The following is a 13,983-nucleotide window of genomic DNA, read 5'->3' on the forward strand; positions in this document are numbered from 1 at the left end:
GGCTCTGGGAAGAAGGGTAGCAAAAAAACAAAAAAAACGCAAAAACGAAAATATCTCAGGTCATAAAGGGGGTTAATGTGATAAAAGAAAAACATTTCTGCTATTGTTTCTGGATTGTATTTTTATAGTGTTCAGTGTGTAGTAAAAAATATTGTCTTGATGAGTATGGGGATACCAAGCAATATATTTTACTGGTTAAAAGAAAAACTTTTTACATTTTTGTTTTTACATACTTTTAATATTTATGATGTCTTTTGCATTTGTTTGCCTTGCTCTTTTAGTTTACCTTAATATTAATATACGGTATATTGATATTAACAATCTCTTATGAAACCCAACTCATTGGAAGACGTCATGCAAGTACCAAGTTGGTGGTGACAGCTGCCATGATTAACCTATATCTCATAAAAAACATTTGCAGGATAGGCGTTACGGTCCCCCGCCTTTGTACGTATACATAATCAAGAGGAGATGAGCTGCGACCGGCCACACACTTCCTCTTAATTACCGTATATACTCGAGAATAAGCCGACCCCCCCCCCCCCCTCCCTTCCCAAATTCTGCAACAAAAAACTGGGAAAGCTTATTGACTCGAGTATAAGCCTAGGGTGGAAAATGCAGCAGCTACCGGTAAATGTCAAAATTAAAAATAGATGCCAATAAAAGTAAAATTGAGACATCGGTAGGTTGTGTTTTTGAATATCCATATTGAATCAGGAGCCCCATATAATGCTCCATACAGTTCATGATGGGCCCCATTAGATGCTCCATATTAAAATACGCCCCATATAATGCTGAGCAAATGCTGATTATGGCCCCGTAAGATGCTCCATATAATAATGTGCCACATGTAATGCTCCATACAGTTCATTATGGCCCCATTAATGCTCCATATAACAATGTGCCACATATGATGCTGCTGCTGCTACAATAAAATAAAAAAAATCACATGCTCGCCTCTCGTCGCTGCTCCTCAGCGTCCTGTCTCTCCGCACTGACTGTTCAGGCAGAGGGCGGCGCGCACAATAATACATCATCGCGCCCTCTGACCTGAACAGTCACTGCAGAGGACGCGGAAGACGGCGTGGCGGTGGAACGGGGAAAGGTGAATGTGAAATATTCACCTGCTCCTGGCGCAGTCCCTGGCAGCTTCTGCCGGACAGATGGTCTCTGGGCGCGGCAGCTTCTTCCTCTGTTCAGCGGTCACTGGTACCGCTCATTACAGTAATGAATATGCGGCTCCACCTCTATTCAAATTTTGTTTGAATGCAGATTGCACATTTTCTGTTAGTACAATAAACCTCATTTCAAGGCAGAAACATTACTGTGTCCAACAGTTATTAGATATATGAAACTGAAATAGCTGTTGCAAAAAAACAATTTTTATAAAACATTAAGCTTAAGATTAATAGGGGTGCCCAAACTTTTTCATATAACTGTGGATAGATTTTTAAGATAAAACATAACTTTTATTCTGTCTTAAAGCATACATGGACCAAACAACCGCGCTGGCTACCAACACCCTGTTATTTGTCACCTATTAAACCTATTAGCTGACCAGTAGGGTGCCAACCTCTGCCTTAAGGTACCGTCACATTTAGCGACGCTCCGGCGATATAGACAACGATCCGACCTAAACTAGATCGCTGGAGCGTCGCTGTTTAGGTCGCTGTAGAGATGTCAAACACAGCAGCTCCAGAACGATGCAGGAGCGATCCAGTGACGTAAGGGTTACTCACTTATCGTTCTCACAGGTCGTCACAGGTCATTAGCTCCATGTAAATCATTGCAGGCATCGTTGCTTTTGCTGTCAAACAACAACGATACACGCTGATCTGACGACCAAATAAAGTTCTGGACTTTCAGCAACGACCAGCGATATCACAGCAGGATCTAGATCGCTGGTGCGTGTCAAACACAACGAGATCGCTATCCAGGACGCTGCAACGTCACGGATCGTTGTCGTTCTCGTTGTAAAGTTGCTGAGTGTGAAGGTACCTTTAGGCAGGCTATACAGCAACTGGGAACAGTATAGCAAGGGACTAATTTTATGCACTTGTCACTTTATTGATGCAGTGTTGTTTTCACATTATTTTTGCACATGTTTTCTACCTTATCAGTTCTGTAATGGCAATCCCTATACACTCCTTTCTATGTTTGCATAAATGGGTGATTGTGTGACTCACCAACATAGGGACATCTAGGAGACTGAGGGATAGCCGCCGAGAAGCGGGGGCGCCATTCTTGTATCTTTGTGTTTAGGGTGCCAACCTCCGCTGGTAGGTAGGCATATGTTTAATAGGTGACAAATAATAGGGTGTTGGTAGCCAGCACGGTTGTTTGGTCCATGTATGCTTTTAGACAGCATAAAAGTTATGTTTTATCTTAAAAATCTATGATATATAAGGCTCCTTATTAATAGTTCAGATTCTCAACTAGCTCAAATGAAGGTCAGGTTTATAGGTTCTGCTCAAAAAAATAAAGGGAACACTTGAACAACAGAATATAACTCCAAGTAAATCAAACTTCTGTGAAATCAAACTGTCCACTTAGGAAGCAACACTGACAATCAATTTTACATGCTGTTGTGCAAATGGAATAGGCAACAAATGGAAATTATTGGCAATTATCAAGACACCCTAAATAAAGGAGTGGTTCTGCAGGTGGGGACCACAGACCACATTTCAGTAGCAATACTTTCTAGCTGATGTTTTGGTCACTTTTGAATGTTGGTTGTGCTTTCACACTCGTGGTAGCATGAGACAGATTCTACAACCGACACAAGTGGCTCAGGCAGTGCAGCTCATCCAGGATGGCACATCATTGCGAGCTGCGTCTGTCAGCGTAGTGTCCAGAGGCTGGAGGCGCTACCAGGAGACAGGCCAGTACACCAGGAGACGTGGAGTGAGCTGTAGGAGGGCAACAATCCAGCAGCAGGACCGCTACTTCAGTCTTTGTGCAAGGAGGAGCAGTGCCAGAGTCCTCCAAAATAACTTCCAGCAGGCCACAAATGTGCATGTGTCTTCACAAACGGTTAGAAACAGACTCCATGAGGATGGTCTGAGTGCCTGACGTCCACAGATGGGGGCTGTACTCACAGTCCAAAACTGTGCAGTACGCTTAGCATTTGCCACAGAACACCAGGATTGGCAAATTCGCCACTGGCACCCTGTGCTCTTCACAGATGAAAGCAGGTTCACACTGAGCACATGTTACAGACGTGACAGAGTCTGGAGATGCTGTGGAGAGCGACCTGCTGCCTGCAAAATTCTTCAGCAACACCGGTTTGGCAGTAGGTCAGTAATGGTGTGGGGTGGCATTTCTTTGGAGGGCCGCACAGCCATCCGTGTGCTAACGAAAGGTATCTTGACTGCCATTAGGTACCGGGATGAGATCCTCAGACCCATTGAGGATGAGACCATATGCTGGTGCGATTGGCCCTGGGTTCCTTCTTATGCATGACAATGCTAGACCTCATGTGGCTGAAGTGTGTCAGCAGTTCCTGTATGATTAAGGCATTGATGCTATGGACTGGTCTGCCTGTTCCCCAAACCTGAATCCAATCGTGCACATCTGGGAGACCATATCTTATTCCATCCACCAATGCCACGTTGCACCACAGACTGGCCAAGAGTTAACTGTTGTTTTAAACCAGGTCTTGAAGGAGATTCCTCAGGAGACATCCACCGTCTCTTCAGGAGCATGTTGTAGGGAGGTCATATGGACACGTGGAGCCACCCACACACTACTGAGCATCAATTCCTTGTCTTGAGGCATTTCTACTGAAGTTGGGTCAGCCTGTAATTTGATTTTCCACTTTGGTTTTGAGTATCATTCCAAATTCAGACCTCCATGGGATATTAATTTTTGATTTACATTTATCCTTTTTATGTTTTACTAGATGGTGGGTGTTCTAGAATATGCATGTCCACGTAGTATATTGCCCAGCCATGTAGTATATTGCCCAGTCACGTAGTATATTGCCCAGCTACAAAGTATATTGCCCAGCCACGTAGTATATTGCCCAGTCACGTAGTATATTGCCCAGCCATGTAGAATATTGCCCAGTGACGTAGTATATTGCCCAGTCACGTAATATATTGCCCAGTGACATAGTATTTTGCCCAGGTCACAAAAGCATCAGACAGGCACAAATGTGCCAAAGGGGGGATGAGAAAAACAGTCACATTGATGCCCACTGCTGCTGTAGTCACAGATCAGTTCTCCTAGAGCCTATCATGTAGGACCATCAGGAGATGAGATCCTCGTGAGATGGCACACTGTACCCTGCCCACCGTACCCTGCCCACCGTACCTTGCCCACCGTACCTTGCCCACCGTACCTTGCCCACCGTACCTTGCCCACCGTACCCTGCACACCATACCCTGCACACCATACCCTGCACACAGCACCTTGCCCACTGTACCCTGCACACCGTACCTTGCCCATCGCACCCTGCACACTGTACCCTGCACACCGTACCCTGCACACAGCACCTTGCACACCATACCCTGCACACAGCACCTTGCACACCATACCCTGCACACAGCACCTTGCCCACCGTACCCTGCACACAGCACCTTGCCCACTGTACCCTGCACACCGTACCTTGCCCACTGTACCCTGCCCACCGTACCTTGCCCACCGTACCCTGCACACCATACCCTGCACACCATACCCTGCACACAGCACCTTGCCCACCGTGCCCTGCACACCATACCCTGCACACAGCACCTTGCCCACCGTACCTTTCCCACCGTACACTGCACACAAACTTTGCCCATCATAACCTGCACACCGTACCCTGCCCTCGCCCATCAGCCACTTGGACCTCCTGGAGTCTGTGCCTCGCTGTATTTCTAGCCTCAGCTCAGACACTGGGTTGCAGCAGAGACCTGCAGTACAGATACAGAGCCTCAGTGTCTTCTGCAGGGAGAAGGGAAGACACCCGCTCACCATGATAAACACCCGGTCCACGTCCGGATAGGTGAGCGGGTCTTGGGGTCTCAGCCGCACGTTACACGGCAGCTTCACCTGCAGGCTTCTCAGCGGGTGCACGATGAGGGTCCACTGCTTCAGGGGCTTATTCCGGGACTCCGCTGCCCAGTTACCTCAGTGCCAGCCGCCAAAGACCACCATAAACGGCCGTGACAGCTTCCGGTCCCAGGGTTGGTATGAGTGCAGGACCTGTGATGACGTCGCGCTCACATGACCGTGACGTCATGGCAGGTCCTTCTCGCATTCCATCCTTGGCACCAGAACCTGCCGCTTGCATGGAGCGCTCACCGGAGCGTCGCGAGGAGCGGGAAAGGCGGCGGAAGGTGATTATATAATGATTTTTTTTTATTATTATTTTTAACATTAGATATTTTTACTATTGATGCTGCCTAGGCAGCATCAATAGTAAAAATGTGGTCACACAGGGTTAATAGCAGCGTTATTGAAGTGCGTTACACCGCGGCATAACGCGGTCCGTTAGCGCTGCCATTAACCCTGTGTTAGCGTTGACTGGAGGGGATTATGGAGCGGGTGTCGGGCACTGACTGCGGGGAGGAAGGAGCGGCCATTTTGGCGCCGGACTGTGCCCGTCGCTGATTGGTTGTGGCTGTTTTGCCGTGACCAATCAGCGAGTTGGATTTCCGTGACAGACAGAGGCCGCAACCAATGAATATCCGTGACAGACAGAAAGACGGAAGTACCCCTTAGACAATTATATAGTAGACTAGATGGTGGCCCGATTCTAACGCATCGGGTATTATAGAATATGTATGTATATATGTATATAGCAGCCACATAATATATAGCACAGGCCACGTAGTACATAGCAAATATTACGTGGCCTGTGCTATATACTATGTGGCTGCTATATACATACATACATATTGTAGAATACCCAATGCGTTAATACAGGCCACGCAGTATATAACAGTGGCCACGCAGTATATAACACAGCCCAAACAGTATATAACACAGGCCACGCGGTATATAGCAGCCACGTAGTATATAACACAGGCCACGCAGTATATCACACAGCCCACGGAGTATATAACACAGTCCACATACTATATAACACAGCCCACGCAGTATATAGCATCCACGCAGTATATAACACAGGCCACACCGTATATAGCACAGGCCACGCAGTATATAACACAGCCCAAACAGTATATAACACAGGCCACGCGGTATATAGCAGCCACGTAGTATATAACACAGGCCACGCAGTATATCACACAGCCCACGGAGTATATAACACAGTCCACATACTATATAACACAGCCCACGCAGTATATAGCATCCACGCAGTATATAGCACAGGCCACGCAGTATATAACACAGGCCACGCAGTATATCACACAGCCCACAGAGTATATAACACAGCCCACATAGTATATAGCATCCACGCAGTATATAGCACAGGCCACGCAGTATATAACACAGGCCACGCAGTATATCACACAGCCCACAGAGTATATAACACAGCCCACATAGTATATAACACAGCCCACGCAGTATATAGCAGCCACGCAGTATATAACACAGGCCACGTAGTATATCACACAGCCCACGGAGTATATAACACAGCCCACATAGTATATAACACAGCCCACGCAGTATATAGCAGCCACGCAGTATATAACACAGGCGACGTAGTACATAACACAGGCCACACAGTATATAACACAGGGCACGTAGTATATAGCTCAGCCCACGCAGTATATCACACAGCCCATGGAGTATATAACACTGCCCATGTAGTATATAGCAGCCACGCGGTGTATAACACAGCCCACGCAGTATATAATACAGGGCACGTAGTATATAGCACAGCATGCGCAGTATATCACACAGCCCACGGAGTATATAACACTGCCCATGTAGTATATAGCAGCCATGTAGTATATTACGCAGCCCACGCAGTATTTAGCAGTGTGGGCACCATATTCCTGTTAAAAAAAAAAAAAACATTAAAATAACAAATAGTTATATACTCACCTCCTGAGATCCAACGAAGCTGTGCCGAGAAGCGCGGCTGCCGCCATCTTCCGTTCCCAGGATGCATTACGAAATTACCCAGATGACTTAGCGGTCTCGCGAGACCGCTAAGTCTTCTGGGTAATTTCAAAATGCATCTCTGGGAACGGCAGATGGCGGCCGGCACGAGCGCATCGTCGGACTACGGAAGGTGAGAATAGCAGGTTTTTTTTTTTTTTTAAATTATTTTTAGCATTACATCTGTTTACTATTGATTCTGCATAGGCAGCCTCAATAGTAAAAAGTCCCGCAGCAATGTCGCTGATTGGTCGCGCCGGCTGGGCCACGTCATCATCTCGCGAGACCGCAATGCATCGACCGGTCACCGGAACGTCGCGAGGAGCGGTAAAGGCCGGTTCTGGATGCGGGGGCCGACGGATGGTGAGTATATAACGATTTTCTATTTTTTTTCATTATTTTTAACATTAGATCTTTTTACTATTGATGCTGCATAGGCAGCCTCATTAGTAAAAAGGTGGTCAGACAGGGTTAATAGCAGCATTAAGGGAGTGCGTTACACCGCGGCATAGCGCGGTGTAACGCAGCCATTAACCCTGTGTGAGCGCTGACTGGAGGGGAGTATGGAGCCGGCACTGACTGCGGGGAGGAATGAGCAACCATTTTTCCGCCAGACTGTGGCCATCGCTTATTGGTCGTGGCTGTTTGCCACGACCAATCAGCGACTTGGATTCCATGACAGACAGAGGCCGCGACCAATGAATATCCGTGACAGACTGAAGGACAGACAGACAGAAAGACGGAAGTGACCCTTAGACAATTATATAGTAAATTATTCTCAACTCCATTACACTATGCAATGAATACAGAATTGCAACTGGAATATTTCATTCAGTGACATCTAGGATGTGGTATTTTAGTGTTATCCTAAAAAAAAAAAAATTATATATATATATATATATATATATATATATATATATATATATATATATATATATATATATATATATATATATACGATGCTGCCGCCAGCTTCTGTTCCCAGCTAATTTATCCCCTCCCTCCTTTTTTGACATTGCCTGCTGTTTTTTTTTTTTTTTTTTTTTTTTTTAGTTTTGTTTTCCCCCTTGCCTGGCCAGTGCCTTATTGTGGCGCTGCGGGGTGCAATTTGGGGGTCATCACTCGGCGCTGCATAGTTATTGTGCGCATGCGCTCTGCTCATGTATCACTGCAGGCTTACCCTGTCAGCGCTGTGTCATGGCGCTGCGTGACTCATTCTTGGGGTTTGTACTTGGCGCTGCTTATTTACTATTTGCATACGCCCTGTCCCTTTGTCACTGCGGGCTTATCCGGCCCCCTTTTCCCTCATCACATAAGCTCTATTATGAGCAGTGTGTTGTGCTCTTACGCCCTCTGGAGGTTCAATAGCGAGTGCTTTGCGCATGTGCGCACTTTCGCTTTCATTTTCGGCCACTGTTATTTTGTGGCGTTGGTGCACTTCCTCAATCCACCATGCTTATCAAGGTGCTTACCTGGACACCTTCTGCCCATCTGTGAGTAATTGTCTAAATTTCTCCTGCCGCTACTTAAGTCTTTCCTGGCCTATCCCCCAGCACTTCCCCTGACGAAGCTGCGCTCAGCAGCGATACGCGTGGGGCCTCCCCACACTTTCTGGATCCTGGGATCATCTTCCTTTACTCCTGACAGCTGACAGCCCAGACCGCAGACCGGATGACCTGATTGGGTGATTTATACTCATACCTTGTATTCTTCCTACCATTGTGCCACATATCCTGACCTTTGTGGGCACTTTTCTATAGCCTGGGTTATATCTTTGTCCCACCTGACCACCTTGCTTTATATTTATATTTTTCCTTTGGTTTAATTTATCTTTTGCTGGTATTATCCCCTTTTTTTTTTTTTCTTTCCTATTATGGTCCCTTGATAGTTACAGGCTTGTCTTCCATAGCAGGGCTACTCATTCATAGTGGGGGTATCTGGGGACGCCCAGACCCTCTATGCTCTTTTATAGGTTTGTACTATTATATCTGTATTATTGAATTATTGAGCCACGTTTTTATAGGGCTTAGGGGGTTTTATTCCCCACTTTACAGGTCTCCCTTATATGCTGTCTAATTATTGATTTTCATATATAGGTATTTTTTGGTTGCCATTATTGTTGAGTTGTATAGCACATATATTACTATTTGTATTTTGGGCTGTCTTTCACGAGTATTTACCATGGGACCAGGGGTGTGGTTGTTATATTTTAACATGCTTTTATTCTAGTGTATGTGTCTCTGTTTTCAATAAACTTTTTGTAATTTGTTGCTACTCAGCTTTCATTTTTCTGGGTGTGCGCTCCGTTTGCGTGTCTGCTTTTCTTGGTTGCTTTATTATGTCCTTTTGGCTATGCATGGTGCTGCACCCCTTTTATAGATCTACTATTAGCATAATATTACGTTTGCCCAGCTGTGGTGCTCCCTATTTTTCTGTAAATCAGCTTCTGTTCCCAGTGATGCATTGTGAAATTACCCAGATGACTTAGCAGTCGAGACCGCTATGTCATCTGGGTAATTTTGCAATCACTGGGAACGGAAGCTGGCGGCAGCATCGCACGCATCAGTGGACAGCGGAAGGTGAGAATAGCACAATCAATATTAAAAAGTTGCTCAGGGATGGGGCGACACACTGGCGCTGACTGGAGGGGAGTAGGGAGGGGGCACTGACAGGAGGAGAGTAGGGAGGGGCCAATTCGAGGCCGGGCTAAGCCTGTCGCAACACGGGATTTCCGTAACGGACAAACAGACGGAAATACTTAATTGTAAAGTGCTGCGGAATATGTTGGCGCTATATAAATAAAAATTATTATTACGGTATTTATTATTATTAAATACCCCTTAGACGATATATATATCTTTTATAATGAAACCATTACAGCTAGTGATGACTTCTTGATATTTCTTAATTTGTTTTTCTCTATTTTCTCCTATTGATAAATACATACCGTATATTCCAGCTAGACTCAATGAAAAGATGCTGAGTGAATGTGCGAGAGTGAAATTGCTTGTTGGAAGACTGCAAATGGCTTGAATGTAGTTAGCAGCATTGCATGCACTGAACAGACAAAATAGCTGATCTATCACATCTATTCAGATTTTAACTATAGGCCTTAAATTATTTTCAGTAAGCAAATTGCTGCAGAGAGTCTGTAAATTGTGTGACTTTTTATAGGTCGCTTCGCTTTCCAGCTGTGGAAACCTTTGGGTCAAGTTATCATGGAAAATGCCAAAAAAATCTCCACTCCAGTAAGTGTGAATCGACTTATTTTGTTAGTAAGGCTTGGCTGTTTGATTGCTCAGTGTAATTCTCCGCTTCAGCTTCTGGTCACGTCCAGGAGTGTGATATTGCTACATTGCTGTTATTTCTGCAATATGACTTGTTTTCTGTTTCTGCAGAGCCTTTCTTATTACTACAAGGGAGGATTTGAGCAGAAAATGAGTAGGCGAGAAGCAAGCCTTATTTTGGGTGTCAGGTGGGTGTTCTGGATTTTTTTTTTTTATTATTATTATTACGCATATAATACACATCCAAAAATACAGTGGGAATAACTGCCAAAAATTCTTTAGAAACGCAGAATCTCTAAGGAAAAAAATTAACGTAGCTGTGGTGGTGTTAGGGTACGTTCACACTAGCATTGCGCCGCCCTGCGTCGGCGACGCAACGCGCGACGCATCGAAAAACGCGCGCAAACGCGCGCAAAAACGCGCGCGTTTTGCGACGCGTGCGTCGTTTTTGACCAAAATCGGACGCACAGAAAATGCAACTTGTAGCGTTTTCGTGCGTCCGACGCCAGCGTCGGAAACGACGCACGTGGCGAAAAACGCAACCAAAAAGACGCACGCGTCCCCTATGTTAAACATAGGGGCGCGTCGCCGCTGCGTCGCCGCTGCGTCGCCGACGCAACAGCGGCGCAACGCTAATGTGAACTTAGACTTAGCTATAAGGGTAAGATCACACTAGGCATTTTTTTTTCTCTTTTTTTTTTTTTTGCAGCAAAATCTGATTTATTGGCATGAAAGAAGCTGCAGAAAAGCAGGCTTGGTGTTTTTTTTGCTGTGCTATTGGCATGCTAGATTTGTCTCTTCTGCATGCTGATAAAGTTTAGTGGAAAAAAAAACAAAAGACTATTCTACAGAATCAGATTTTGGCAAAAAAAAAAAAAAGAAAAGCAAAACCTGATACCTGCCTTTTTGCCGTGGATTTTCAATGTTTTTTCACCACCCATTCATGTCAATGGGTGAAAAATGCTGAAAAAAAACCTGAAAGAAGTGACATTGCTCTATTGTGCAAAAAAATCATACAAAGCACAAAATACTGATGACAAAAAAAACAATGTGTGCATGAGATTTCTGAAATCTGATAAATAGCTGGTACTGTAAAATGCAGCTAAAAATTTTGCATAAAAACACATTAAAAGAAAGCTGACAGACAAAATGCCCAGTGTGAACTTACCACTTCTGTTCAAAATTTCAATAAATGCATGAAAAGGTTAGATGGAAATCCAGGATCCAGCACCAGATAATGAAGAGAATTGAAGAAAAAAAACAAAAAAAAACCAACTTTATTATAACGTTATTAAAAGATATGGTACTGACGTATTGTTCTCTGATGTGTTTCGAGCCATTCATACACTTAATCTTAGACAGATGTTTTTGTCTGAGTAATGGCTAGCTCACAACTTGCATTTTTGTTGCGAAAAAAACTGTTTTACTGTACCAACAAAGTGATTTCTGACGTCTCTTGCACACGTTGCTTAGTTTTTGCAGGACCAAATTCGTTCAGTGTTTTTGCAGTGGTTTTCACCCATTCTATGAAAAGGAGAAAAAATGTATATAAGATGCATGCAAAATTGTATATCTTATGCACCGTTCTTCCTGCCAAGAGACACATTATGGAAGCATAAATATCTGCTGCAAATACTTAAAAGGGTGGTCTGAAATACAATATGGTGTTCATCCTGATTCCTGATTCCCTATCTATTTAGTACCATAATCTAAAATATTTTCTAATATGCTTAAATTAAGGATTCATTACTGTTCGCTCCATTCAATAGCTAACTGATTTTCTCACAATTGTTTCTACAACTTCCTGTAAACCCAGTGCATGCTGGGGCACTCAAACAAAGCATCATCAGGAAGCAGAGGTTGCGGTCGCTGCTACAGCTCCCACCCCCTCCCTGAAATTAAGCATAATCAGCGATGCTCATATAAGGACCTGGGCTAGTCCCTGCACAATGGGCACCCTATGATGTGCACAAAGACAGTGCAACTCATATCGGTAGTATCGAGCAGGCACTATTGGTGTGTGTTGTTAGACTACCAGGCGTGCAGAGACTGGCGACGCCCACGCAGGTATTCATCTTACAACACACACTAACGAGGCGCACTGTTGTCGGCTCTTTACAACAGATCTGAGCTGGCGAGAGTGCACTTTCTTTGTGCAGGGACTAGCCCAGCGTCTCAATCTTCCATCACTGATGATGCTTCTTTTCAGGGAGGTGGCAGCGTCTGTGACAGTGACCGCAGCCTCTACCCCCTGATGACGCTTCGTTTGAGTATCCCGGCATGCACTGTGTTTCTGAAATGAAGCGTCAACATAAAGGAGGTAGAGAAAAATCAGTTAGATAGTGTAGTGAGAGAATGGTAGGGAATTTTGAATTCCATTATATCTGAAAATAGATTAGATTGTGGTGCTAAATACATAGGGATTTAGAATGAAAATTAAGTTGTATTTCCAGGTCACCACCTGACAGCACCATGGAGGACGTCCTTCTTATCCACAGTGGGACAGGAAACCACGAGAGTATAAAAGGGCCCTCCCCCTACCACCCATCAATGTTTTTCCTGTCCCACTGTGGATAGGAACGGTGAGAGTACGCCGACTGGCTCCGCGCGGAGGGTGTGGCTTGGCCCTTTTTTCCCTTCCCACCTCAAGATCTCCGTTGGCGGAAACTCAACAGAAGGTCCCTCAGCTTACCCAGTGTAGCGCTGCTCCTGGGATACAGGTCGCTTCCTCCTGATGGGGGCTCTCGACCGATGACGCCGTCCCGGGTGTACCCGCATCCTGGGCCGCCTCTTTGGGCTTAATGTTTCATCATGTGGCTGGAATTCATCGCGGGGCGCTGCATGCTGCAACCCGGCGATAACACTTCCGGGTTCCGGTCAGCAGTAGGCGGGGCAGCGTCTTCTCCTCCTCAGTACTGGATGGAGGAATGTTTCCGGGGCAGGTCGGTTGAGCGCGGCAGGAGCGCTCCAACGCAGAACACCAGCGCCAAGGGATTTAAGGTAAATAGGGGGTTGTGCTCGGCGTCCTATGTCGAACCTGTCATGGAGGACACCGCTAGGCTGGAGGAAAGCCAGGGGCATGTGAGTACCCAGAGAATGGGTTCTCTCCTAATCCCCATCAGGGTGCAGCTGCCTAAAACAGTGATACTTCTGCTTTTATAGGGCACTCCTACCGCTACAGACAAAAAAGAAGTTAAAAAGTCTGGGAAATATAGGAAGTGTCCCATTTGCACTATAAGGTTAAAGGATTCGTGGCAAAAACCCCTCGGTGAAGCATGCACCAGCCGCATTGTGGGAGAAGAACAAGCCTCCCTTATGAAAAACATGAGGGCTATTATCCGAGAGGAGGTGCAAGCGTTCGTTTCTGATCTTGTTCCTCAACCCACGCAGTCCGACCAGTCCAGGAAAAGAATGAGGGATTCGGTCTCCTCTTCTGAGGGGGGGTCTTGTCCGAGTCTGATCTGGAGGACGATGAGTATAGAGATCCAGAGAGAGGAAAGAGATACTTATTCTCTTCTATGGACACAGACGAGCTGCTAGAAGCAGTAAGATGCACTATGCAGATTGAGGAACCCCCAACAACTTGCTCAGTATAGGATGAGATGTTTGGGGGCTTACGTTCTCAAACCTCAAGTGTCTTTCC

The 13,983-nt window shown here is 45.5% G+C and overlaps 1 protein-coding gene across 2 annotated transcripts in view; it reads left to right on the forward strand.

Moving 5' to 3' along the window:
- The window catches only part of DNAJC15 (DnaJ heat shock protein family (Hsp40) member C15), a 116,375-nt gene that overhangs the window by 22,310 nt on the left and 80,082 nt on the right, over nt 1–13,983 (forward strand). For both annotated transcript variants that reach the window (XM_069758231.1, XM_069758232.1), the window contains exons 3-4: nt 10,228–10,301; nt 10,452–10,528. In XM_069758231.1, coding sequence (XP_069614332.1) covers nt 10,228–10,301; nt 10,452–10,528 — 151 coding nt within the window. The remainder of the gene's footprint in view (nt 1–10,227; nt 10,302–10,451; nt 10,529–13,983) is intronic.

The sequence above is a fragment of the Ranitomeya imitator genome, chromosome 3 (genome assembly GCF_032444005.1).
Source record: "Ranitomeya imitator isolate aRanImi1 chromosome 3, aRanImi1.pri, whole genome shotgun sequence".
Taxonomy (NCBI): domain Eukaryota; kingdom Metazoa; phylum Chordata; class Amphibia; order Anura; family Dendrobatidae; genus Ranitomeya; species Ranitomeya imitator.